This window comes from Sycon ciliatum, chromosome 3 (assembly GCF_964019385.1).
Source record: "Sycon ciliatum chromosome 3, ocSycCili1.1, whole genome shotgun sequence".
Classification (NCBI taxonomy): Eukaryota; Metazoa; Porifera; class Calcarea; order Leucosolenida; family Sycettidae; genus Sycon; species Sycon ciliatum.
Window position 1 is genome coordinate 20,801,158 of NC_088645.1, and position 26,341 is coordinate 20,827,498.

The window sequence follows — 26,341 nt, forward strand, 5'->3', positions numbered from 1 at the left end:
TGTGTGTGTGTGTGCGTGTGCGTGCATGTGTGTGTGGGTGTGTGTGCGCGCGTGTGTATGTGAGCACTTGTGCGTTCGTCTGTCCCTCCCCATCCTTCCATCTTCATAATATGTATATCTTACCCTTTCATACACATCCAGCTGTAATGGCATTCCTTGGTCATTCATACGAATCTGCATCCAGAACAAAAAGAAAACATCACAAAGGGTCAGGTTTAGTGCTCCAGTCAATCTGGGACTTTCACCATTGGAATCGATGCACTTTGATTAAAAGTTACGGAGTTTATTTTATTTTATTGAAGACTGACCATCCCCTTATCCGAATTGTCCCACCAACCGGACGCTCTCTGGGCCCTGCAGTCCACTGTATTGTGTTTTGTTTAGTGCTGAAACGAGTACTCTATAAGCTATCGAGCGAGTACTGTCACTATCGAGTCGAGTATCGAGTACTCTATAAGCACACATGCGCATATATGTCAGTACCACATACCCAATTTTTTGCACACCATTTATGCAATTCAATATCCTTTAATAAAAAATTTCATTGCAAAGCCACCTGGATATAGCTATATTTTATAACCGGAACAGAATATGTAACAGAGACATGTTTAGATGGCGACAGTTGATAGTTAAACGAGAGAGCTTGGAAGCTCAGGGCCCTACGCTATGCTTTTTTGCCTAGCTCATCGTACATGTTATAAGAACTCATGGAAATGTTTTTTTTCCGTTGATTGGCCACATCATTGTATTGCAAAAACGTTTCAATCAGTTTGAATATTATGAGTTAGGCAAAAGTATTTGCAGAATTTATTGCAGATTGTCATTTCTTTAATATCATCTACTTTTGGTTTACTCCTTCTTCTCTTTTTATCTCCTTATACTGTAAATCAACAAATTTTGGCCGATGAGAAACTTTGGCCGATGAGAAACGAAACTTTTCGCCGTCATTAAACTTTGGCCGATTGGAGTTTTCATAAAGAAATCGATCGGTACTTTTGCTCTCACATGCATCCATTGCTCAATCATGCATCATTATTTTGCCTCTGTGACAAACTTTGGCCTGCGATTTACTTTGGCCGGTTGGTACCAAGCGGCGAAATCAGCGAAATAAAATCGCCAGCGAAAATTAGTTGATTTTAATACAGTAATCGGATTTTCTGGCCTTTTTGTAGTAATACATGTACATTGACCTGTTGAGCCAATGACGACGCCGAATGCATGGTTGCCTGTGGAGCACATTACATAACTTTACAGTCTCCTAAAATACGTATCCTGTCCGACGGCAAAAGAGGCTGCAGATTTAGTTTTTCTGCGCGTCGACGGGATGTCTGTCCTGACGTTTCCTGGGACCGGCGCTGACTCTGCCGATCACGGGCATTCTGGACTCGACGGGTTGTCTGTCCTGACGATTCCGGGGACCGGCTTAGACTCTGCCGATCACGGGCGTTCTGGACTCGACGGGATCTCTCTTCCGACGTTTCCTGTGACCGGCGCTGAATCGCTCGTTCACGCTTATTTTGGAGACGACGGGATCTCTCTTCAAAAGTATGTTTATGCTCACGCATCCTATCACCTATTCGGCGTCTATTCTAATTTAATTTCCTCCTCGTCTCCCTATTTCTTTCCAAATCTCCCTCTACATCAGGAAGTCGTACACATAATACGACGAATATTGGTACGGTACGGGACAGATACAGGAGCCGGTACATATTGTGGACAGCTGTTATGTACAATCCTGTAGAGCCTTTGTAGTCACAGATACGGGACAGATACGGGACAGATACGGGACAGATACGGGACAGATACGGGATAGCTCCAGGCGTGACACAAACAAACAAACACACAAACAAACACCAAATTAAAGCTGTGTGGACCCTGGCTAGCGCCAGACGTTACTGAAGTAACGTCTTCTGCCTAGCTACGGGAATAAATAATAACTCAATAGCAACAATCAAGTGCACATTCTATTCATGATTCCAGCTTGCCGTCCAAATTATCATGAATCATTCATGACTGCAAGCTGGGCAGAGGCGGCATATCATCTTCAGCGGTAGGGACTAGCACCATGGCAGGTAATGCTCGTGCAATGCCTTCCTTCCTGATCCTCAGTAGGTGTGCATTGCAATGGAGGAAGATCAGTGCATCGATGCTAGTGCTCGACAACGAACAACGCCGCTTGTCCACCAGATAGCCGGCAAATGAAAAGACCCGCTCCGATGGTACGCTGGTTGCCGGAATACACAGGTAGCGCTTGGCTTGTGCAGCAAGCCGGGGAAAGCGGCTGGCGTTAGCATTCCACCACACCAACGGATCCACAGCTCGGCGGACGACCTTCTCGTTGAGGTACAATTCAACCTCTGCCTGGATCGACTCATCATTTTCGTTCTCACCTCCCAGGAGATCATCGAGAACTGACGCTGCTGAGCGAGCGTCCGGACAATGGCGTTTTGCTGAAGGTGAGGATACCTGGCACCCGTCATCGGACTGACAATCAACAGCAGCTGCACTGATCAGGGCATCCTTTACGCCAGCTCTGCATGCATTGGTCATGCACTTCAAGTCGCGAAAGCGGGGATCAAGCGCTGTGGCCATGGCATAGATACTTGTTGAACGTGTTGAGTCCAGTTCAAACCGGCGGTTGACATTGTTACCGAGTCGACTTTTGGCGGTTGTGACAAGCAGTGGCTCGTCGTCATCAGAGTTGAGGTCGTCACAGAAAGTGCAGAGGGAGGAGAGAAGAGGCAGATGCCACGACAGCGTTGAGTATTTCTCCCCACCCAGATGCTTGGTGACTTCATCGACGCAGCTCAATGCAGCCAGGAGCAACTTGGCTGTTGTCCATTCAGTGACAGTCAAATCCAGGTTCTGGCGAGCCTTGTCCGGCATGTCAGCAAGGACAAGCTGTATTGGTGTTCTCAGCTCCACCAGTCGCGCAAGCATCAGGTATGCGGAGTTCCACCTTGTGGGGCAATCCTGGATGACATGCTTCACTGATGACATCTTCAGCAAACGCTGCTTCTCCTCAAGCTGACCCGTCTTCAAGGCAGAATGACGGAAATGACCAACAAGATGTCGAGCTCTAGAGAGCAGGGTCTCCAGGTCCGTCATCTGCAGGGCATCTTTCACTGCATTCTGCAAACGGTGAGCACTACAGGCACAGCTCTCCCAACCATGGCGCTCCAGCAAGATCTTCCCAGCAAGCTCAGCGTTGGCAGCCTGGTCGTGTACAACTGCACATACTTTCTCTGCAGGGACATCAAATCGAGACACTGCGTTCATTATCTGCTCGCTGATTTTTATCCCGGTGTGCGAGCCACTGAAGTGTGTTGTTTCCAACACGCAGGACTGGAGCTCCCACTCGCCGTTTATCCAGTGTGCTGTGGTCGTCGCATACGAACGTGTTGCTTTTGATGTCCATATGTCAGTTGTCAGCGACAAGTGGTCCACCGAAGACAACAACTCTTTCACAGCGACGAGCCCGTCATCATGCTGCTTCCGAATCAAAGCGGCGATGTGAGTTGTTGACGGAATGGAGTAGCCCGGTTCTAAATAGTGCAGCAGCTCTCGTAGTCCGGCATCGTTTACGATCGAAATTGGGCGGCCATCAAGCCAAGGCCAACGCGATAACACTTCCGTGATTTCCCGCTGGCGCACAGTAGAAACGGGCCGTGACGAAGCTGGCGACGAGGTTTTCGCAAAGACAGAAATGTCTGTCTGCTTTGTTGACCGTTTAGAGTCCTTTTGTTCAGGAAGGCTTGCCGACGACGGGTGACGGTTGCTCAGATGTCGATGCAAGCTCGTTGTCGATGATCCTTTGTAGGACAACACTGCCTTGCACAAATTACACGTCGCCTGGTCCTTGGCGGCATTGCGAGTGAAGTGCTTCCACACGTTGGAGCGCGGAGATCTCTGAAACGGAGAATCCGTAAATGCCTCAGCTTCAACTAAATTTACCGCCATCTCTCTAGATACTTCACTTTGATCTCGACTTCATCGCCATCGGCATTCGCAAGTAAGTAAACAGAAAAGCGAGAGAAATACTTGTATTCAAAATAGGTCCGAGCCTACTACCATGTACTACATGCGCTTGTCAAGCGCACACGCGTATACGCTTCCTGTTCGACTTTTGCTACAGCCTACGACAGTGCAGCGCAGTAGACGAGTACAGTACTCAGTAGTGTACAAAAACTTGATCAGGTGAGTAGTAGTACTACGCGTTCGTGTGCCGGATCAGCGGACGTGTACGTCGCTATCAAGTTTTTTTTTTTTTTTTGTCGAGTATCGAGTCCTTTTTTGATATCGAGTCGAGTACTCAACGAGCGGGTACTCGAGTACTCGGCGTACTCGTTTCAGCACTAGTTTTGTTCCTGGGTTGAACAGTTCAGGTCCTACTATACCAAGTGTATAATTATGAGAAGTAAAGTACCATGAGAGCCCCCATTACCACCACCACCCCTTTCTGGTGGTATTTTGGCGATGGGGATGAGTGAGTCCAGTCTACGAAGTCCGGACGCACGCAAACCGTGTACAGGGAGGTCAAAAAGTACACACAAATGACAACAACTCACCAGGCCTCTCAGCGCTGCGGCACGCACACGCGGTTCATCGTCGTTGATGCCGGCAGCACAGTGGCGCTGGATTTCGCAGGCGGCCGACGATGTGGCCGACGCAGCCGACGAGGCAGCTGCCACGGAGGACAAGCCAGACGCAGAGGCAGCGTTCTGCATGCGCTGCTCGATGGGGGCCAGTGTGGCGAGCAGATGCAGGGCAGCTCGGCGAACAGGTGCGGCGGATGTGGGAAGGAGCTAAGTATGCAGTGCAAACACACGCACACACATACACACATACACACATACACACACATGCACACACACATGCACACACACACACACACACACACACACACACACACACAAACACAAAGTTTAAAAGTAAAAAATGGAGTACAGTCAACTTCGCTAATAACGACTGCGGATATAACGACAATTCGCGAATAACGACAGAATTTCCATGCCCAGAGCAAAGTCCCATCCCACTGTAATACATATAATGAGACTTCGGGTATAACGACACTTCGCGAATAAGGACACCTTTTTGATGCCCCACCGAGTGTCGTTATAAGCGAAGTTGACTGTATAAGGAATCTGGCCACCTGCGTCACAGACCCAGCTGAGAGAAAGAACGACCCGGGTGGGAGATGTTTGTCAACATCCTTTTGCGATGCTGAGGATCAAATGAGTGCCATTGTACCTTCCCGATCTCTACTGCAATGTATACATGGCCTTGCAGGATGCATCCAAACTCGTCTTGCCTCTCTCTCTCTCTCTCTCTCTCTCTCTCTCTCTCTCTCTCTCTCTCTCTCTCTCTCTCTCTCTCTCTCTCTCTCTCTCTCTCTCTCTCTCTCTCCCTCAGCTACAATAGCTTGTTATTTTCTCTAAATCATTATCGGCTATTTTAACATGCAACGAGGCAAAAAAAGGAAATACAATGCATCACAAAAACGTTCACAGGCACATACCTTGGTGACGATTTCCGTACACTCAAGTGCCACATCTTGACACAGCTACAAGAAAACAGATAGATACACCAAAAGAACAATATGGAAATACACCAACTTTACAATCCTTGACATGTATTTCTGACACAAGCCTAAACTAGGGACTCAACTGGTCTGAAAAATAAGTACAGTCAACTTCGCTAATAACGACTGCGGTTATAACGACAATTCGCGAATAACGACAGAATGTCCATGCCCAGAGCAAAGTCCCATCCAACTGTAATACATATAATGAGACTTCGCGAATAAGGACACTTTCTGATGCCCCGCCGAGTGTCGTTATAAGCGAAGTTGACTGTACGCATTTTTCTCCAGAGTTTGTACGGGAAAGCATGGTTGCGCGACTTGGCTCCCTTTTGCCAACTTGCGCTGGCATATGGTTGTCATGGGGTCACTTTTGAGTGCCCAGTCAGTTTGGCTAGATTATCCTGCGTCGAATGAAGGTTCTCAGAGGTTTATGCGGGGCAAAATTGGGTTTTCTACGACGTACGTGAAGATTTCGGCATCGATTTTGAAAGTGATCCCGGCTGTCCATGGGTTTTTCGATACAATATTCGTGTTCAGCGTAAAAAAAAACCTTCGGAAACAAAGGGTGGCAAGATAGCAAGGCCGAAGATCAAACAGTGCAAACGTGTTTTGTCAAGGAGATTGTCAAGGAAGTCTGCGCATTCGTAGTTCGCCGATGGATGCGTCTGAGCAGAAAGACAGCGTCAATGATCCGTTCTATCGTTGGGGATTTTTATCGTCCCCATTGCTCAGTGGAGCTCTGCCATCCCGCGAGTTCGTAGCAAGAGGAATAGTTGTGGACCTTACAAATTTGTTTGTAATAAAAATGCTGAGCTTGCAGAAGAAATAACCAGATTAGGGAAAGAGCAATTGGAAGAGGTTGTAACGATAGCTGGGACACGTTACAAGGTGTACACAGCAGGTGTGCGGAAGTGTTGCCTTGATTTGTTATCCAGGAATGTTGGCATCACCAAGGTTGAGCCCGTTGTTCGTTCAGTTGCGTCACTGTGCGAAAGATCCTTGGGCAGACTACCTAAGCGATCAACCCTAGCAGAAATGTACATTGAAGGTGCATCTCTTGCTGCACAATCACAGCTGTGTGAGGTCCTTTCATCAAGTGAGAATGTCACATTACATAGTGAGGGAACGGCAACATTTGGCCAGAAGTATTTGTCATTTCAGGTTGGCGTGGGTGAAGCCATGTATAGCTTGGGAATGCGAGAGGTTGTCTCAGGCTCAGCCCAGGCAACCCTAGATAAATATGTGCAGATCGTGGATGATATCGAGCAGGTTTCTGGCGAGAGAACGCAGCCATGAAAATCACAGCAGCATTGAAAACACTATGTCAGACTGGCATGCAGTCTAAAAGTCATCCAATGGTCTTTTGCAGCCGTGCAGGAGTCAAGTTCTACCGGCACTGGTTATTGGTTAGGCACATCTGAGGGAAGCTGAGCAGCAGTCGATGTGTAGCATGCATAACTTTTTTCGTGGTATGCACCTTGTTGTGAACATGGCAGAAACAGTTTCTGAGACCCTCAAAGTGTATGAGCACCTTCACCTTTGGAGGGAATGCAGCGGGTGCAGCTTTGCGACGTGCTAACCCTGCCTGTACCTCGAAAAAGTCCGCAGTTGTGCGCCTGGATAGAATTAGTTGCAACGCACTTGGAAAGCACGGATCGGAACAGAGCGGTTATCCGGACGCTTTCGTGGCGTAATTGTCTGCACAAGGCATCGATGACGTTCCATCGGACACTTTCCGTGGAAATCGATTCAACAGTCTCTTCCACAATGCTGCCGGATTTTTCTACCTCAATGGCCACATGCCTTCATTCTTGGAGAATATTATTCGAAAAGCCCAATCTACTGTTGCAAGCAGTTGCCGCTGATCTCAAAGAGCCTGTTTCATTGCTGGTGTCCGTGCTCTTGGTCCTCTTGATAAGCACCTTGCATCATCCTTCTGGCGTATTCTCGAAGACAAAGCTGTCTCCCTTCTGAACATGAACGACAAGTTCTACAAACTGTCTGAGTTTCTCCGTCAACCTGATGCAGCAGGCTTCATCACTGGAGAATCTGTGCCGTTTCCGGAGGTGCCCATGAAGAAGGATGCTAAACGGCTGAGTTTGGTTGCGCCCGCTAACAATGATGCGGAAACAATGTCAATATTGCAGTGCCTGTTTTCTGCCTTGCTGGTTCTCATACTCCGTTTGGTGGTGGATCACCCGCCTGGAGGCCACTTCAACAAGCCCTCGGAGCAAGTTCGCGAACAAGTTGCAAAGGTCAGCAAAACTAATACTGTCTCCGAGAGAGACTTCGCCACGCTCGACCAGTTAATTCGCGAAAACCCGAATTCACCGACAGCCGCTCTTGAAGGCATGATATTGTTTTTTAAGGCTCTAAGTTGTTGGCTTGATCATATGATGTAATGACACCCTTACTTTGTTCTTTTCATATGCTGTTGCTATGCTGTTGCTAAGGGCCCGTGAGCGGCTGGCACCAGGCCTAACATATTTCCATGATATTATTTTGGTCTTACTAGTATACCAATTCTGCTCAGCCCCACTAACTTTAAACTTACTTGTGCGTTTGCTACATCCTTTCGTTGCTGAGGTGTTGCTAAGGCTGGCACTTGCCAAGTTTTCCTATTGTTTTCCCGGAGAAAATACGGCTCACGTTTCCAGTGTATCACTAGTCATGACTCTCTTCATTTTTGACCGATTTTCAAAAATGTTTGGACCAATGGAAAGACATCAGAACCAGGAAGGTTTTGAGACTTGTCTACAAGTGGGTTTCTTGATACTGTAAAAGCCATTATTCTAACGAGGCGCATATTATAACGATTTTCCAAAATTGACCAGTTTACGTGTACCAAAAGTAACGATTCTCACTCATTCTCAACGCTCACTAGGACAGTATATGTATCGATTTCTGTATACAGTCAACTTCGCTAATAACGACTGCGGATATAACGACAATTCGCGAATAACGACAGAATTTCCATGCCCAGAGCAAAGTCCCATCCCACTAGAATACATATAATGAGACTTCGGGTATAATGACACTTCGCGGATAAGGACACCTTTTTGATGCCCCGTCGAGTGTCGTTATAAGCGAAGTTGACTGTAACGATTTCTATTTTAACGACAGATTTCTCCTCGTTAACTCGTTAGAGTTAGCACTTCGTTACTATGGCTTTTACAGTATACGAAAACAAGTTCATTCGGGCGTGACACCGAATCACAATCAGGCAATTCTATTAATTTTGCATTCGTACGGTCGCACTCACAGAAATTGTGAAGCCTTTTTTCTGGTGAGATACGATGTGCTACTTAGAAAGTGCATCCAGTATACAGAACTATTACTTGGCCTGAAGACCCACCGATGGCAGTCCAGTCCAACCGGCATGCTATCAGCTGGACTGGTTCTGGCCACCTTTCTGAGCACCCATGTTTCTTACCTCGGACGCTATCCAGTGCTGACAAATGGCAGCGAGCGACAGCAGCAACTGACACGTCACCGACGAAGTCTCTGCACAAAACACGCGCACGCAGAAGAAAACCAGCGGAAGACGTAAGATACAAATCGGTTCTTAGCTTAGATGCCAGGATGGGGTGTGGTATTGTACACAAGCAGCACAGGGGTTAGATACGCTGGGGTTGAAAAGTCAAACAACGGTACTCCAGCTCAGCCGACAGTTAGCTGGTGTACTCAGCACTGGCTTGTTGCATGTCATGCTGCCACGCCAGAGTCTGCTCTAGGATTCCAAACCAACCGGATACACCTGTCCTGTACCTGGCACAACTCTTGCAACCGGGTCAGTCCCGGGCACATTCATATGCAGCTATTGCACATCAGGGAATCTTAGGACTATCCCTGATTGAGTCTCAATCGGGTCCGAAGTGACCGGTGTTCTTTTTCCAAGCGGGTCCAAGTACCCCCAGCTTATTTTCTTTCTTCATAATTGAGTCCCAACCGGGTCAGAAGTGACCCGGTGTTCTTCTTCCAAGCGGGTCCAAGTACCCCCCCCCCCCCAACCGGGTCACTCACCCGGCTCTGGGGCAGACACTGCACGCATGCTAGCATCCAGAGGAGATGGGAGCTAGCCATCATCTTTGGATGCCAGCTCGGCAAATCGTGCATAGAATAAAAACCCAAGCAAGGCAAGAGTCTGTGTCCCCTTTCAATGCCTTGTGCATTGAATTGAGGTCCCCAGTGAAAGAGTGACGCCTGTTGAAAATACTACATTGTAGTATGCTACAGTAAGTTCGCTCCAGGGGTGTGTGTGTGAATTGGGGGATGCTAACCCCGCAATTTGAGTGGACCTCTACGAAGGCTGCACACCACATGAACCATACAATTTACTGAACTGGAATCTCAGCTGCACGTGTATATTGTATATGTCTGGCTGCAGGGTATTGTGCCTGCATACTGTATATGCACTCACCCTCTTCTGTTTTCTGCAACGAGCTGCACAGAGCGAGTGCAATCTGTCCTGCCTCGCCTGCACCCGTGGCACAAGCCAGGCGACCCAGGAGGTCCACACTTTTCTCCTTGACGATGGGGTCCTCCAGCGTGTTGAGCAGCAAGAATAGGCGTCTGGTCGCTTCTTTCACGTCATCATCGGTCAGTTCTGCCACCAGGGACTGCAATTGGACGAGTGCCCTCAATACATCCTGGCGTTTGGACAAATCCCTGAGAGTCAGAAATTGAACAGCAGGTCGGGGAGCTGCGGAGCGCAAGCGTAGCGAAGGTAAGGCAGGGATCGTGGCTGAGACAGTCACACTGCCCGTCTCGCGGACCGCCGTCATAGCTAGAAAACTGCTCAGTCAAAACATCAAGGGCAAAGTAACGAGCTATTCCAACAACATCAAGAAAAATGTGAAGAATTGTTGGCATTGAAACGAAAATGAATCAAGATAGATTTTCATTTCTTTGCATGTTTCGCATTTTTTATTTCTTCATCTTTGCACACAAAAATGACGCGCCGCGGCGCGGCCAAAGAAGTGACGCTACAGTTTTTACGCTATTTGCTATGACAACACCGGTTGCTTTGGATTTGACGTCATTGATTTTTTGTGACGTGGCGAGGGAAGATCATGATCACCGAGCTGCTCGATTTTGATTGTGAAGACTCACAAGCTTTTGTTCACGAAATCAACTGACTGGCAATTTTGGAGAAGAAACTAGATCAACTCAGTTGTTTTGAAGTGCTATTAGCTTCTTTGGGAGACGTTTGCTTCACGTATTGCACTTATATAGAGCTTCTCTTTATTGGGATCAAATATGTCGAAGGACACTCCCGATCCACTTTACGATGTGAAAACTGCTTTCTACGTTGGCAATTATCAGCAATGCATAGCAGAGGCTCAGTCATTGAAGGTAAACTGGACTGCTACGCTGTCAGTAGATAGGTAGATAGGTGTATTTTTATGCACTCTAGCGTAGCATTCTGTTCTAGTTTGGCTGTCTCATGCGATGCTTTGCCCACGCCGGAATCTGTTCGAGATTCCAAAAAGGAAGGAGCTCCATGGCAAAATGTAGTCGTTGCTGATATTGGCTTATCAGGATCACTGTTATTTTCCGGAATTTGGAAACTCAGTATAACACGCGGGGGCTTGGTGGTGGTATAGACCTTGTCACGCCGTAGTGTTCGACCTGTGGTCCAGTGTACAGCTATACCCATACCACGTTGATTCCACTGGATAAGAACATCTTGACTAATGATTATCCAGTGCTGTTGATAAGGGATGTAGGAATAGTAAGGATACTTATAACTGCCTATGCCTATATGTAATTCGAGTTTATATCGGCTAGACCCACCCGGCCCAGGTAGGCGTCCTCCTGTGCTGACAAATGCACCTTGAATCTGTGTAGAGCGCTGTGGAACCTTCTGAGCCAGACGCTGCTACGTAACGTCTTGCACAGGTCCGGGAAGGGAATCTTTTATAGATAGATACATGATTATTATTATTATCATGAGTATTATTTGAGTATTATGCTCCCTAGCAGTCAGCAATGTCGTTAGGTTGAGCACTCTTACCTTAGCGCAAACCCTTGCCGCTCGCCTTGTGCAACGCTCACTGCTCTTGGAGCATTTCGAGCACTCTTGGCGGGGTTTGCAGCTCTTTATAAAATATGCTTTTCTTCACGGAAATGTATTTCATTGCGAAGAGCTGCGCTTCGGTCCTCTGAGCTGTGCTGAGGAGCTCTAACAGAGCGAAACAGTTGCTGTCCACAGATTTGAGGATAGATGTAGATAGATACATACATAGCTAGAGAGGGGGGGGGGGGGGGGGTGGGGGGGGAGAGAGGGGGGGGGGGGGGGGGAGGAGGGGCGTGTGTGTACCTAGCACGAGTTTAATTGCATTCCCTAGCGTAACCCTCGGCCCGGTTGTGCTGTGTCACATCTATACACCTGCAGGCTGCTGACGCTCCCACAGCCGTGCGACGTGATGTCTACCTCTACCGTGCATACTTGGCTCAGGTAGGTGACCCATGGCTGATTCCATCTTCCATACATAATCTGCTATGTTTGTTTGTGTAGCTTTATTTTACTTCACCATAAGCACAGGCAAAATCTGCCTTCTAGCTGGGCGCATTGCCACAGTTCTCGCAAAATGATGAGGATAAATATGTAGGGTGTTACCGTGTGGCAACTGATGCGGCTTTTTCCAAATCGCTTTTGAAGTAAATAACCATAGTGTAGTGTGGTAGTGAAGGAGAGTACATGTAGATAATACCGGTACAGAGATGAACTTATCCGGTGGCGCATTGCAGTTTGCAGTGTAAATCGATTGCACGTTGTGCAGTCAACCTGTACACAGTTTTCCTTGGAGCGGATCGAAGATCCACACAAGAACATGCGAAGCGTGGCCTTAGTACGCTAAAGTTCTCACACTGTACAAACTGTCTTGCACTCTGCCATACGATTTACCTTTCCCTGGCTGTAAAATCTAGGTGAGCCCTCTTGCGAGATGTGGGGTTGCAGCATCTAGGGAGACAGCACGAGATTATAGTGCCGAGAACGACTTGAGCTTTGACCCGGAAGTTCCGCATTGATCCCTGCAGGTCTATGCTTCCTTGCTTTCGGTGTGTACAAGGTCCATTTTCAGCCATGTGTGTGTGTGCGTGTGCGTGTGTGTGTGTGTGTGTGTGTGTGTGTGTGTGCATGCGTACGTGAGCGCGTATCTGTGTGTTTGTACATGCGCGGCATTATTCTCTGTGCCGACGATCTACAGAGGAACTATGCTGTCGTGTTGGACGAAGTAACGCGGAGCTCTGCGGCGGAGGTGCAGGCCGTACGCCAGCTCGCTCAGTACCTACATAGCCCATCGAAAAGGTACGAGATGCACCACCTCGCCTGCTGACCTCTCACCCAATTCAGAGGCGTAATTGTTGTTGTTGTAGTAAAAAAGGAGAAGGACGAAATGTTATGAGTTATGACTAACTGTCCACCAGCGTAACCAGATCATAATTATACAGTCAGCGAGTGCGACGAAATGGCACAAAACAGACAAGGAGTACTAAGACTGTTGTTGTTGGGTATATTTATAGTGGGAATCACAACAGACACAAGCCTAATAGCAATGGACCCAAGTGTGGGAATCACCAAAAATACTGACAAGGAGTACTAAGACTGTGTTGTTGTTGGGTATATTTATAGTGGGAATCACAACGGACACAAGCCTAATAGCAATGGACCCAAGTGTGGGAATCACCAAAAATACTGGGACTTAGTGTGGCTTCTCCTTTGTGTGTGCTGATCTGTGTTCCTTGAAGCTCATGGCTTGTGAACCCAAGCGATTCTTTGTGAAAAGCTCTTTTTCAAACTGGGAAGCAGATAGCGCTAGCCCAACTGATAAACTATCGGTTGGGCTATTTATCAGTTGGGCTGGGGCACCGTTGGGAGGAGGGAGAGAGAAAGAGAGACAGACAGACAGACAGAGAGTCAGGCATGTGTGAATGCTAGTGTGAACGGAAGGAAATGTCGAAACATGATGTCGAATGCTTTTGAGTTTGATGTACATGTACTCATGGCAACTTTGCCACTACTGCTGCTTTAGGGTTTAACGTCGGGCCCTAGATGACGGCTGCAATGGCAACCCGGACAACAAAGAAGTTGAGGCCAAGATTTATTTCTTGCCCATTCTTTTGTGTAGATGTGACGTAACAGTGAGAGTCAGGCTGCTACAGTACTCCCCCCCCCCCCCCCCCCCCCCCCCCCCCAGTGGTGAGGTGTGGAGGAGCGATGCGCGATAGACAAGAAAAAAAGAGAGAAAGGAAGCGTGGCATGTACAAGGCGGAAAGGCAATAACTAATTATTAGTATGATACATTATGTACAAGAGAGCGCTGCGTGTATGAAATTTGTTTGTGACGTGGCAACAAAGGCCGAAACAAAAGTAAAAAAAATGCAGGAAGCGGAAAAGAGAGATGCACGACAGAGGCGGGTTAACGTGTCACAGGTGTATTAACGTGACGGAGGTGGAGAGCATGTCAGAGGCAGAGAAAACGTATGAAATGTACGCGTGACAGAGGAGTATTATTGTGTCAGAGGCGGCTGCATGTTGCAGGCTTTGCAGGGTACCAGCTACTGAGTACAAATACTGCACTGAGGCGAGGCGTGCCGAGTGAAGCGGGGACGGGTGGAGGCGTGCGCAGCTCCACTGAGTCCGGTGTCGGGCGTGTGCGTGCGTGCACGAGAACTGATTCGTCGAGTGGAGGTGACTACTTGAAAATTCGACTTGCTAATGCTCCGTGTTGTGACATGTTACATGGAAGAGTAAGGTATGTCTTGTGCACCAGTTTGACAAAAGCTTAATATCCTTATGATGACATACCAACACGGGTTCGGCCGCCAAGGGATTCATAAAATGCAACGGTAGACAGCCGTAACATTACATGAAAAAGGAGCAAGACTAGCCTGATTGACGCTGATATAAAGAAAGTAAATATTTTACCATTTTGACGACTGTCATTTTCAGAACGTACACCAGTGAGTGACATTCTGCGGCTCTGGGCCCTGCACTTTGACTTTTCACCCCTGTGCTACGGAGAAGCGTAGCCTGTTTTCTTGCCTGTTGACGTTGTCGTCGCCATATCACAAGCCCTTTGTTCTGTTCTGTTTGCATTTTGTTTTTGTGTGACAGGAACAGTGTTCTGGAGGACATTGAGGGTCAACTCAAGGCAGGTGTTGATACCACCAGTGACACCATGTTTATTGTCGCGGCCGCCATCTATGCCCACAGAAAGGTGCGCACTCCTGCTGCCTGACGTTGTGTGTGTGTGTGTGTGTGTGTGTGTGTGTGTGTGTGTGTGTGTGTGTGTGTGTGTGTGTGTGCGTGCGTGTGTGTGGTGCGTGTGCGTGCATGTTTGTATTTGTATTTATGGATTCTCCACAGGCCATGCCTGCATGTCTGTGTGACTGTGTGTCTGTGTCTATGCATGCAGAAAACCTGTGGGTGCTCATCCAGTGCATTTGCAGATTTGCGTGCTTCTCTTGCGACGGGCGTATACATGGTACATGGTACATGGTACATGGTACATGGTACATGGTACATGGTACATGGTACATGGTACATGGTACATGGTACATGGTACATGGTACATGGTCTATGCACATATATGATGGTTTGTTTCTGTCTGCTTCTATTGCCCAGGACTATGGCACTGCACTGAAGACTCTGCACCAAACCCAATCTCTTGAATGGTAAGCTACCTCCCCAGTATGTTTACCTTGGAGCAGTCATAGTTGGTGTTTACACATGCACTGCTGCCATTGGGGACATTCGGAGGACGTTTGAACAGCCTGAAATGTGACATGTTTGTCACGTGGCTTCAGAAAGTTTGCAAGCATAACAGTGGCTGTATCCTACTCACGACCAAAAAGCCTCAAAGTGTGCCAGTAACAGTTATTCTGAAAAAAAAAAAAGAAAAAAAAACAGAGCCACTACTTGTAGGTTTCCTTTGCGCTTGTACAGTGCTAGTATCTGAATGAGTGATGTCTGTCTGTTCAGTGTTTTCATTTCCATTGTCTTTACCTTTACACTCACACACCTTTGTGTTTTCATTGTGTGTGTGTTCCTTTGTACGCGCGTGTGTGCGTGGGTGTGTGCGCGCGTGTGTATGTGTGTGTGCGTGTGTGCGCGCGCGTGTGTGTGTGTGTGTGTGTGTGTGTGTGTGTGTGTGTGTGTGTTTGTACATGCGTTTGTGCTAACAGCTCAGCTCTCACTGTGCAGTACCTGCTGGCTATTGACTGCGTTTCTGCTGCTGTGTAAGGACGCTTGCTATGTTTAGGTTAAACATTTCACTTGAAGATACCAGTGCGGCTGGTGTCTGCTGTCATTATAGCTACATTCGGTCTGCACTGGCGGGTTGTTGACAATTGTCTGTGTTGACCGTTCTATCCTGACATACTTCTTGTGGAGTAGACCAGGTGTGTGTAGGGAGTGTCGATTCACATGGCTTTACTCATTGCTAGTACTGTTCCTGTGGATTGGACAGGATAAAGAAAGCTTTAGCAACTTTAACTAAAAAAAACAAGGGCAAAATGGGCTACTGACTCATTTTCGTGCCCCGAATCAGGCCCATCTGACTGGGTTTGTCGTGTGTTTGACAATATCCTTCGGATGTGTTGGACACGTTCGTCCCATCTCGGACCCGTTATGAACTCGCTTTCGCGGTCGCTTTACGAATTGCTCAACCTCTCTGGTGCATTGTACTACTGCTGCGGACATTGAAATCCGACGGGACGACCGGGGCCGCCGTCCTTACTGCTTTCAGCGCATACTACAGTCCTGCATTTCAAAACTATAGACGCGTACATAGGCAAAAACCTTTATCCCGGCATCTATACCACATAAAATCTGTGATCACTTTGTGCATAATTTTTTCCAAAATTGGGCGTCTGTTATCCAATCGTTTAGAAATTATATGAGAGTAATTGTGGAGCAGACCTGAGCTATATTCCGAAAACTTTTCTCAAAAAGCTCCAGCCAAGTTTGAAATATTTCAAAAACACTGCGCGTCTATAGTTTTGAAATGGACTGTAGTACATGCACTACTGTATGTCACGTACACACTGTAGTAAAAATGGATCAGCAGTGCCCGCGGCTGCAAGGCCAGCGCCCCGTGGCCGCTTGACTTCTCAGCGGATTTCAAATTTTTCAATGTCCGCTACAGTAATTTGATCTGTCTGCACCAGGAGGTGACAGTGGGTATTTTAGCCTCTCTATGTGTATTAAACTCATCGCTCATCATTTTCATACGGTATTGTCCGTGTGTCCGTGTGCTCTTGGTTTTGCAGAGCGGAGGTCAAGAGAATGATGGTTAGTTTTGCTTACCTGACTGCAGTATATTGTGTGTGCGTGTGTGTGTGCATGTGCGCATGTGTGCATGCCCATTTGTTTTGTATTGGTGGCAACTTGCTTTGAATTGCTTATTTTTAACCCACAACTGACGCGGTGGCTGTTGTAATGGTGATGTGTGTGGGGGGGGGGGGGGTGTTCCTGTGTTCTTTCTCATACCTCACATCAGCCATAACAAGTGCAGGGTTGGCTGCGGGCAGCCATATTAAATTATTCTTCAAGGGTAATATCGATAAAATTGTATGGAATAGGAAGGTACTAATCCCTAACCAGTAACAACAACAGCAAAAACGAAAAAACAAAACAAGACTGCCAACAGCTGGCACCGCACACCGTAATTCTATTAGTAAGGCAAACACAAGGGCGGGTGGGTGGGCCCTTGCAATGCAAGACAAACAAGAGACTGATTCAAACTGTGCAAGCGCTTTTTCGCGCTTGCGGGACCTTCTGTGTCATTACCATGACACCAGCATCAAAAATAAAATAGAAAAACACAAAACAGAAAACACGCATTGCAGATGTTCGTCATTCGAAAGAAGATATTGTTCACCACCGTGAACAATATCGGTCGATTTTCTTTGTGCTCATGCTGGCAAAACAATCTACGGTATGTGGACCCCATTTGTCGTCCAGCCAAAAAATAACTGGATTGATACTCCAGTCATCAGCATCCACAACTTTGGAAAAATAATCAGCGAGCTCATTTTCCTCGCGAGGCACCCACTCCGCCACAAGCTGGATGCCGTGCTGTTGGCAAACCGTATGGATTGATAGAGCCACTTCCTGCAAATGTTTGTGCCTACTTGAACAAGTACTACCATTAATGAGGATATGCACAGCAGCCTGGTTATCACTGCGATGAATACAAGTGCAGCATTCAATAGCAAATGCCAGGGACTCCAGAACCAATGCTGTTCCATGCCTAGAATTTCAACTCTCTGAACAGGTGTCCAACAGCATTTTTTTTGGATGAGGGGTGAAGCCTGCTGAAATTAAGTCAGCCCGCATTTTCTCTGAGACCTCCACAGCACCTTGATACGACTCGTGCCCCCCCCCCCCCCCCCCAGTCCCGTCATCCATATACAGTTGGCAACGAATACCCTGTCGTCTCCAATGAGACAGTAACGGCTTCGTCAATTTCGTAAAAATGTACGGTGCAGTGGAGAGACCAAAGGGTAGCACGCGAAATTCAAATGCTTTGAAATGACTGCCAATTTTGCAACAAAATGCAAGATATCTGCGATGTTCTTCCGCGATTTCAATGTGGTGATAACCGCTTTTCAAGTCAAAAATAACTACATAGTCACCACTCCTGAAAACATCGAGAACGGTTTTGATATCTTCCAGTTTATTTTTGCCATTATCCACCACTCCCAAAGGGCTATACACTACGGAGTTGCTCGTTTCCCTCACACAGCCAATGCGCAAGAGGTCGAGAACCTCCTCCTGTACAAATTTCTCATGCTCGATCGCGCTACTGTGGTTCCTCAACTGCCTAGTAGCTGGACAGCACTTGAACGGCAGCACATACTCTTTCATGATTACATTCAGAATCAATCTGTTTCCAAAACTCCACATTTCTGGCCAAATTGCCCACCACTACATCAGTCAGCCCTGCCCCTTCCCCTTCCTCTTCTTTCATTAACTGAGCAACGAGATAGTTTGAAAACTCATTTTCCACATCATCATCATCATCATCATCATCATTCAAAACAACACCGTGAAACTTAGCTTTTTGCGTTATGTAATTTTTGTCAGAAGCGGCCGAAGTGCCCGGCTTCACCACAGTGGTGGCACACTGAGGTAGACTGCCGGGTTGCTGGCCTGCCGGGGGGCGGTGGCACCGCGGCTGCTGCGGCCTGGCTAGGTTGCTGGCCAGCACTCCAAGAGCCGGCTGATCTTGGAGCGCTGGTGGTCCGAAAAGGCGGCTGCTTGGCCTTCACCATCGCCGGGGCCTGGCTGATCTTGGAGCGCTGGTGGTCCGAAAAGGCGGCTGCTTGGCCTTCACCATCGCCGGGGCCTTCGCACTCGTCCGTGACGCTTCCAACGCCATCCGGAGGCGCTTCCTTTTGCCGGAGTCGGACAGCAGCTCTGTCAGGTCGTCACCCTCAGCATATCTGGTGGCGGTGTCGTGCCCGTGGTGGTCCGCGATTACCAGCCACTCCAACCTATCCTCCAAGTTGGCATGCGCCTTGGCGATAATCTTCAGCGCCTTCTTGGCCTTGCCAGCTTTCACGTACTTTTTTGCCTGGTCAAGGCGATCAGCTACCATAGTAATGTAGTCATATTGGTGCTGATAACTGGTCCGGTTCAGCCTCTTACAGGGTACTGGCTTCTCGCGTTTCCTCGCCGAGGACTTGACTGATTTCCTCCTCTTCCCCAGGACGCGCTCTGGCGACGATGAGGAGTCGGATGATGACGAAGATCTGGACGATGACGACGACGTTGAGGAAGAGGGGGAGGCCGACCGGCGGCGTTTCTCCCCTTTTAGCCAAAGGACCTGGCGTTCCAGCAAGCGCATCCTCAACTCCACCTCGTCCTGCAAGGGGATCTCCGTGCTTGCTGACTTTGACCTTGGCATGGACCTGGACCTCACGCTTGGTGCCATGATGAAAAACTAACTAACTTGAAAGATGTAGAAAAGAGAAGAAACACATGAGAACGAGTTATGCAGCAACTATCCACGACTGTAACAAGATGATAAACGGTCAGAACCTTCCAAGTTGGAAGGCTGTTGGTTTGCGCACTGGAGATGTGTTAGAGCTAGGTCTCGGGCCGCTGCATGTCTCAGTAGCCTGTCAGTGTTGTGCCCTATTATCGCACTTTCTGACCGTTTATCATCTTGTTACAGTCGTGGATAGTTGCTGCATAACTCGTTCTCGTGTGTTTCTTCTCTTTTCTACATTTTATAACTGGCTCAGTATCCGAGTTTAACTTGAAAGATTTTTTTTAACGAAATAAACTTCAGCAGTACCCTTGCAATGCAAGACAAAAAAGAGACTGATTCAACCTGTGCAAGTTTCGCGCTTGCGCGACCTTCTGTGTCATTACCATGACACCAGCATCAAAAATAAAATAAAATAGAAAAACACAACAACAACATAACAGAAAACACGCATCGCAGATGTTCGTCATTCGAAAGAACAATGCTTCTCGTTTATTTCAAATTCAGCCAACGAGAAGCGTACACTTTGCTTCTAAACATCGATGGGCAGTTTAAACATCTTTGCTGATGATGAATGTGCAGTTTTTACCCTGACTGCCTTCGCTATCAATACTCTATTTCGTGTTTTGTTTTTGTTCTGTGTGACAGGATGAGGATGAGTACTTTGTTCTCACTCAGTTTGCACAAGCATGGGTACACATGTCAGTGGTAAGTTTAGAAGGAGCCTAGCAAGCACATCATCATCTCTTGCAGTTTCGGAAGCCCACATCTCGCGAGATTAGTTACCATGTCTCGCTTCCCTCCTGTGCCTTTGTTGCTTATCGTGTTCATGTTCGTATTCAATTTGTTTTGTCCATGCTTTTTTTGACTTTTTTTGTTTTACTCGTTTTTGGGAACACAGCTCCATGCTGTGTGATCAGTCGTGTTGAGAGCAAGCACATCATTGTGTATCCTGCTTCTGTCCATGCTGGCTTGGTTGTAAGCCAGGAGAGACACAGGCCGTTTTGTGTCTGGACTGTCAACTGCCTTGGGCTATCTTTTCCAGCCGTGTTTGTAGTTTTGAGTAAACTACTTTAGGCTCCTTGATTGGCCTGCCTGTTGACATTACTGCTGCTGGTGATGGTGACGGTGCCTGCTGCTGCTCCTGCTGCTGCTCCTGTTGTTGTTGTTGTTGTTGCTGTTGCTGTTGTTGTTGTTGTTTCAAATCTTTATTCTCACGATTGTTGTTGTTGTTGTCGTCGTCGTTGTTGTCGTGTCCAGGGCGGTGCTAAGATCCAGGATGCATTTTACATCTTCCAGGAGGCCATTGATCGTCATGGAACGACTGCCTACCTTCTCTCAAATCAGGTCTGTGTTTGTACTGGATCCTTTCTGCCTGCGCGCGTGTGTGTGTGCGTGTGTGTGTGCGTGTGTGTGTGCGTGGGTGAGTGTACTGTGTATGTGTGTGGGTGTGTGTGTGTTTGGGTGTGTGTGCACATGTGCCTTATTTTTCAATATTTTTGTCACCTGAGAAGCCATCTCACATCTCAGGGCCGATTCACTTTCTATGTGTTATCCATGCTGACTGTACTATCCCTATTGGTGGTGGTGTTGTTCTCTGGTGTTCTGCGTTGTGTCATGTGACCACTGACAGGCTGCGTGCAAGATTCACGAAGGCCAGTATGAAGACGCTACGGGACTCTTACAAGATGCCCTGGAGAAGGTATGGCTGCAAAGTCCAATGACAGTGATAAACTGAAGTCCACGTCGTGTTTGATCAATGCCGGCGTTGCTCCATCCGAAAGTGCATTGCTGGCAGTAACTACATTGTACAGTTATGCTCGGTGAAATGCGACCCGAAGTGCACGTGTGGCACCCTCAACTAGCACACGGCCCTTGGTATCCTGGAAGTGATACGACTGGGACAGAATGCACACGTCTTCAAGTACAGTGATGTGCAGTCAACTTTGCGTATAACGACACTCGGCGGGGCATCAGAAAAGCGTCCTTTTTTCGCGAAGAGTCCTTGTACCCGAAGTCTCATTATATGTATACAGGTTGGATGGGACTCTGCTCTGGGCATGGAAATTCTGTTATTCGCGAATTGTCGTTATATCCGCAGTCGTTATTAGCCAAGTTGACTGTAATCGGAACTGGTCCAGGGTGCCAGTTTGGCACCTTAGGTCGGATGTCAGTGATCGCAACTGGAGATGTTCATTTGCCTGAGTAAAGCAGTGACGAACACTGGCACTGCACAGCTCTACCAAACGTGTTGGTAAAACGGCTCCACTGCAGCCAGCCACTTCTGTACACTGAAAACCATACACGGATTTTCTCAATCAAATTTTCGGCCAACAGCCATCGTCAGGATGGGATTGTGTGTATAGGGTTTTCCGTGAAACTTGTCGTTGTTTATTCCAACACGACACTGCCCCGTTTGCTCTCTCTCTCTCTCTCTCTCTCTCTCTCTCTCTCTCTCTCTCTCTCTCTCTCTCTCTCTCTCCCTCGTTCTTTCCATCTCCGTTACATTGATGATTTGTTGGTACCCTTTTTCTAATATTGGAATGATGTAACTTTTATGCTTTTCCAGGATTCCAATTCTCCCGAAGTGCTTGTCAATCTTATCGTGGTGAGCAGTAAGATGGGAAAACCAGTTGAGGTGACCCGACGCTACATCTCACAGATGAAAGACACGCATCCCGACCATTATTATACCGTAGAATATCTTGAGAAGGTAAGTCTGTGTATGAGTGTGTAAGCAAAGGTGTACATGTATGTGTGTATATGGGGGGGGGGGGGGTTGGAGAGTCAAGCTCCCACGATCCACATTCTACCATGAGTGATGCGTGCGGGCAAGAGTACATGAAATCCAGAGTGTGCCTCTCGGATGGGTTGCTATCAGGGCGAAATGCCGTGAACACATCATTTTAGTGATGTAACTTAGTGCGTACAAGCAGGATTCAAGCCGGTCTCTTTGTGCACAACTGCAGCCCAGTTGCATGCACTACGCCACTCCCCGCCTCAGAACTGCACCAAATATGTGGTGTAATCGTGGAATTTCGCAGTAACAGACACCCATGCAGAAAAGTCCGAAGCTGCACGCTCTGGGTTTCATCTACATGTACAGTATAAAACCTGTGACCAGCGACACCCCCTTGGGGCCAGAGAAAGCGGTCTTTAGTGGCAGGTGGTCCTTAGTCGAGGACGTGGGCAGTCATTCCCGCGATGTCCAGGCCTCAAGCAGCGGTAGCACACGTTGAAGTGCTTGGCCTTCTGCCATCGTGCAGACACTGGCAGCCGCCTGAACGCCTGACACTGCCAAAGGCCATGGCCCCCGCGGCACCCAATGCAGCTGCTGCTCGAGTGTTGACTCTGGCCTTGACTGCTGGTCTGCGACACGTGGTAGGTGCGTGGTCGCCGCTTGTCCTCCGTGTATAATTTACTAACTGGTTTCGTGGCGGCAGAAACACCGTCCGCAATCTCGGCCGCGCGTACCGCAAACTCCGCCTCTTGTCCAACCCACTCCTGAAGTGACTGGACAGACAGGGCTTTTGCCAAGGTGTGCCGCCAGCGGTTGTACATGGTCAGCATCGACGACGGCAACTTCGCCTGCAGCCGCTGGTACAGCAGCCCGTTGCCTAACTCGTGCAGCGAGAGCTGGCGTTCTTCGCCGCCAAACTTGCGTTCCATCCGATTGAGGGCCGCATAGTACGCTGCTGGTGTATAGCCCAGACACTCGATGGACTTGAGGGCATCTCCGGCCAAATACTGCCGCAGGTGCCATAGCTTCAGCTGGGCACTAGCTGTCGAGTTACCTACGCAGGCCATGAATGCTGCTCTCCACGCCCGGTAGGCCTTCTTATCACCGCTGAATATCGGGATCCGGATGGACTTTAGCTTCTGGTGCACGTCATCCGCCGCCGCAGGGCGTGGTGCAGTCGGATTGTTCGACGAGGATTGCGATGCCGTAGCCGGCACAGGCCACGCTACAGACATGACGTCAGTTGCCTGACCAGGAGCCGACACAGGCTGCGAGGTAACACTTTGCTGTTGCAACGCTGTGGCTGCGTTCAGCTGACCCAACACACTCGAAGATGGCGTAAATGCTGCCATGTGTGGGGAAAGTGTCTGGTGCACTGTCTGGTTTGAGCTGGCGAAAGCAGTGCTTTGAATATTAGCACTGGTCATGCTGGACACAGGCACCCCTGACTGCTGGTAGGACTGTGGAGTGATGGTAGTAGGAAATGTCTGTACTGCTGTTCCATCATTAGTGGTGGTGGTCTTTGTCACAGGTGCACTTCCATACATACTGGTGCTGACAGTGGAGGTGGGGTCCAATCCAGTGGCGCTGGCATGAGCAGTACTGGTCTGAGCAGCACTGCTACACGCTTGTGCACTCCCAGTCTGGCATGAATCAGTACTGACACTAACACCGATTGTGTCGCCCTGTGACGTTGGAGCCTGGGTGTATCCGCGACCCAGCGACGCTTCCAGTGTATACGATTGTTCTGGAAACTTGTGGTAGTCCATGCTGCTCTCTGGCATCCCGCCATCAGGTCTTCCGTACTGGCCATAGCTGCGGGTTGAGTAGAAGTGCGGGCGCAGGGTAAAATCTTCTTGCGCCAATCGCGGATCAGACACTCCAGCGTCCCGCTCCACAAACTTGTCGAACTCGGTCGTCAATTTCTGCATCTCTGCCTCCAATTTTTCCATCTCCATCAACACCTGCTCCTCTCCTGCTAAATCTTGCTGCTCGCTGAGCAAGCCTTGCAGGTCCAACAAATGACTATTCAACTCTGATTCAGCTCGTTCCAATTCTTCAAATAGCTCCCGTTCTCCTGCTGCGTCGACCTCGTGGTCACGAAGCGCAACATGCATGACACGTCTCGCGTTCGTGAAAACTCAGTTTTTTCTGCATCTTTTCGGACTTCGTCTTCAACACCATTCTCCTTCTCTGGTGCTCTCCAGAGTTAGCTGAATGCGAGGATACTCCCAAAGTGGTGTCCTGCAACTCGACGGCTTCGGACTCACGACCTTGTTGGACGTAGCCGTCCGCCCCATATTCGCTTTCTTTATCCGACATGACTAGCAAACCATCCTCTGCTACCAATTGTTCCGTATGAACAGAGCAAGGACTTCGTGCGCAGCGGAAATACACTAAGAGAGTACACGAAATGTCGGAAGAATGGCTTGCACTTTTTCAGAGAACACAAAAGGAAATATTATCCATTCGACTCTGGGAAAAACCTGGCCCAGAGACAAGCAAAACAGCCAACTAAAAAGGCAACTGCAAAGCGCTCGGCAAATCAGCAAAACTCAGGTTGTGAACTGAAGTGAGCGCGCGCGCACCCATGCACGTGGCACACGTACCGTGCATGCCATGCACGTGCGCTCGTGCACAGCAACAAATGTATCATGAACAAGAAAACCAGTGCCAACTCCGCGGCCGCTTCAAAAGACAGAACCACTTGTAAATAGCTATAGCACGTACACAAAGATGACCCCAAACAGTTCTGATTACAAGAGGGAACGTACACATGAATAAGCAAGAAGAGAAGGAGACTGATTCCCTGTTGAACAGTACTCTTTATTGTGGGGGTTGTGGGATGCTGCTGCTGCTGGCGTGAAATCTCCCTACATGTATCTCTCCGTACTGTACTATTGTGTGCCACTCGGAGCTCGCCCCTGGACATGATCTGTTGATGTTCAACGTGTGACTGATCGCTGCTTTGTAGTTGCCTCACTGATCTCTCGCTGTGTTCTGTTTGCTGCTCAGGATGATGCATTTGATCGGCTAGCAAATAATTTCAGTGCCAAGGTCTCCACGTAAGCACGGCCTACACGCCACGTGTCCACTGCAAGGTCACGTTGACTAGTGACAGCAGCGTGTCCTTATGACCCCCATCTGAAATCGCCTACGAGCGCCACGACCACTCTGTGTATATTGCCATGCACCGCGCCAACCACCGACGCGATGTGGCCACGTGTCTACACGTGTACATGCTCTGGAAGCGCATGCCTGGCTGCCGCGCGGCCCGTAGTGGCTTTGTTTTCGCTTGCGCGCTGGCCCATGCCTAGTTCCTTTGCTCTATATCCCGCTGAATTCCGCCACGCTATGACCGTAATCGTGTAACATCTAGCATGACGTTTGTGCCCGTCCATCTTTTTTTCTTTTTTGTTCTCGTGCTACTGACAATACCATTCTTCTCGCTATGTTTCCCTGTGTACAGTAAGTCTCTCTTCCCCCGATGATTGTCCACCCTGAGTTGTATGCATGCACTCGCTCTGTGATCAGTTGTAACTGCCCGTGTGTTTTTTTTAGTTCACTTGTATTAAAGCTGTAATGCATAATTATTTTTTTTGAGCATAACAAACCAGCGAGTTGTAAACTACCGGTATTTTACGACTCGCTGATATAAACATTGCAGCGGTGCTGTTCTGTGTGGTGACGGCGCGCTTGGTCGACTGCGTCACAGAGATAGGGCTTGAAAGTGATGACGTCAAAAACGGCCTGGGAGTAGTAAATTGACATCAGATTTCTATTTTGGATCCACTAAGGTGTGACTTTGCTATTGCCTCAGTATGTGGGTGCATAGCAACCCACTCATGTCGTATGCAGGTGCAACTTTTACTTCGCCACCAGTTGTCACCCCGCCCCCACTAGCCAAATCAGTCAGTTTCACTGGCAACATCACCTTGCTGTGAGTGAGACCGCTTGAAATGTGCTTGGATCCATACAAAAACTGGATCCAGTTTTCGAATTTTTCAAATT

The 26,341-nt window shown here is 48.3% G+C and overlaps 2 protein-coding genes across 2 annotated transcripts in view; one reads left to right on the plus strand and one right to left on the minus strand.

Moving 5' to 3' along the window:
- LOC135811702 (integrator complex subunit 4-like) overlaps positions 1–10,461 on the minus strand; it is a 37,932-nt gene extending 27,471 nt beyond the window's left edge. The window contains exons 1-5 of the mRNA XM_065324940.1: positions 10,005–10,461; positions 9,018–9,088; positions 5,519–5,563; positions 4,569–4,805; positions 124–174 (exon numbers count right to left, since the gene is read on the minus strand). Of these exons, the coding sequence (XP_065181012.1) occupies positions 124–174; positions 4,569–4,805; positions 5,519–5,563; positions 9,018–9,088; positions 10,005–10,368 (768 nt within the window). The 5' untranslated portion in view covers positions 10,369–10,461. The remainder of the gene's footprint in view (positions 1–123; positions 175–4,568; positions 4,806–5,518; positions 5,564–9,017; positions 9,089–10,004) is intronic.
- Positions 10,462–10,678: 217 nt separating this feature from the next.
- LOC135811703 (coatomer subunit epsilon-like) lies at positions 10,679–25,996 on the plus strand. The gene is made up of 12 exons (XM_065324941.1): positions 10,679–10,939; positions 11,982–12,044; positions 12,799–12,899; positions 14,709–14,811; positions 15,219–15,268; positions 15,779–15,832; positions 16,865–16,886; positions 20,239–20,298; positions 20,851–20,937; positions 21,224–21,292; positions 22,160–22,303; positions 25,346–25,996. Exons 1-12 carry the CDS (start codon positions 10,844–10,846, stop codon positions 25,397–25,399), a joined length of 903 nt encoding a protein of 300 aa, XP_065181013.1. The 5' UTR covers positions 10,679–10,843; the 3' UTR covers positions 25,400–25,996.
- Positions 25,997–26,341: the final 345 nt, after the last annotated feature.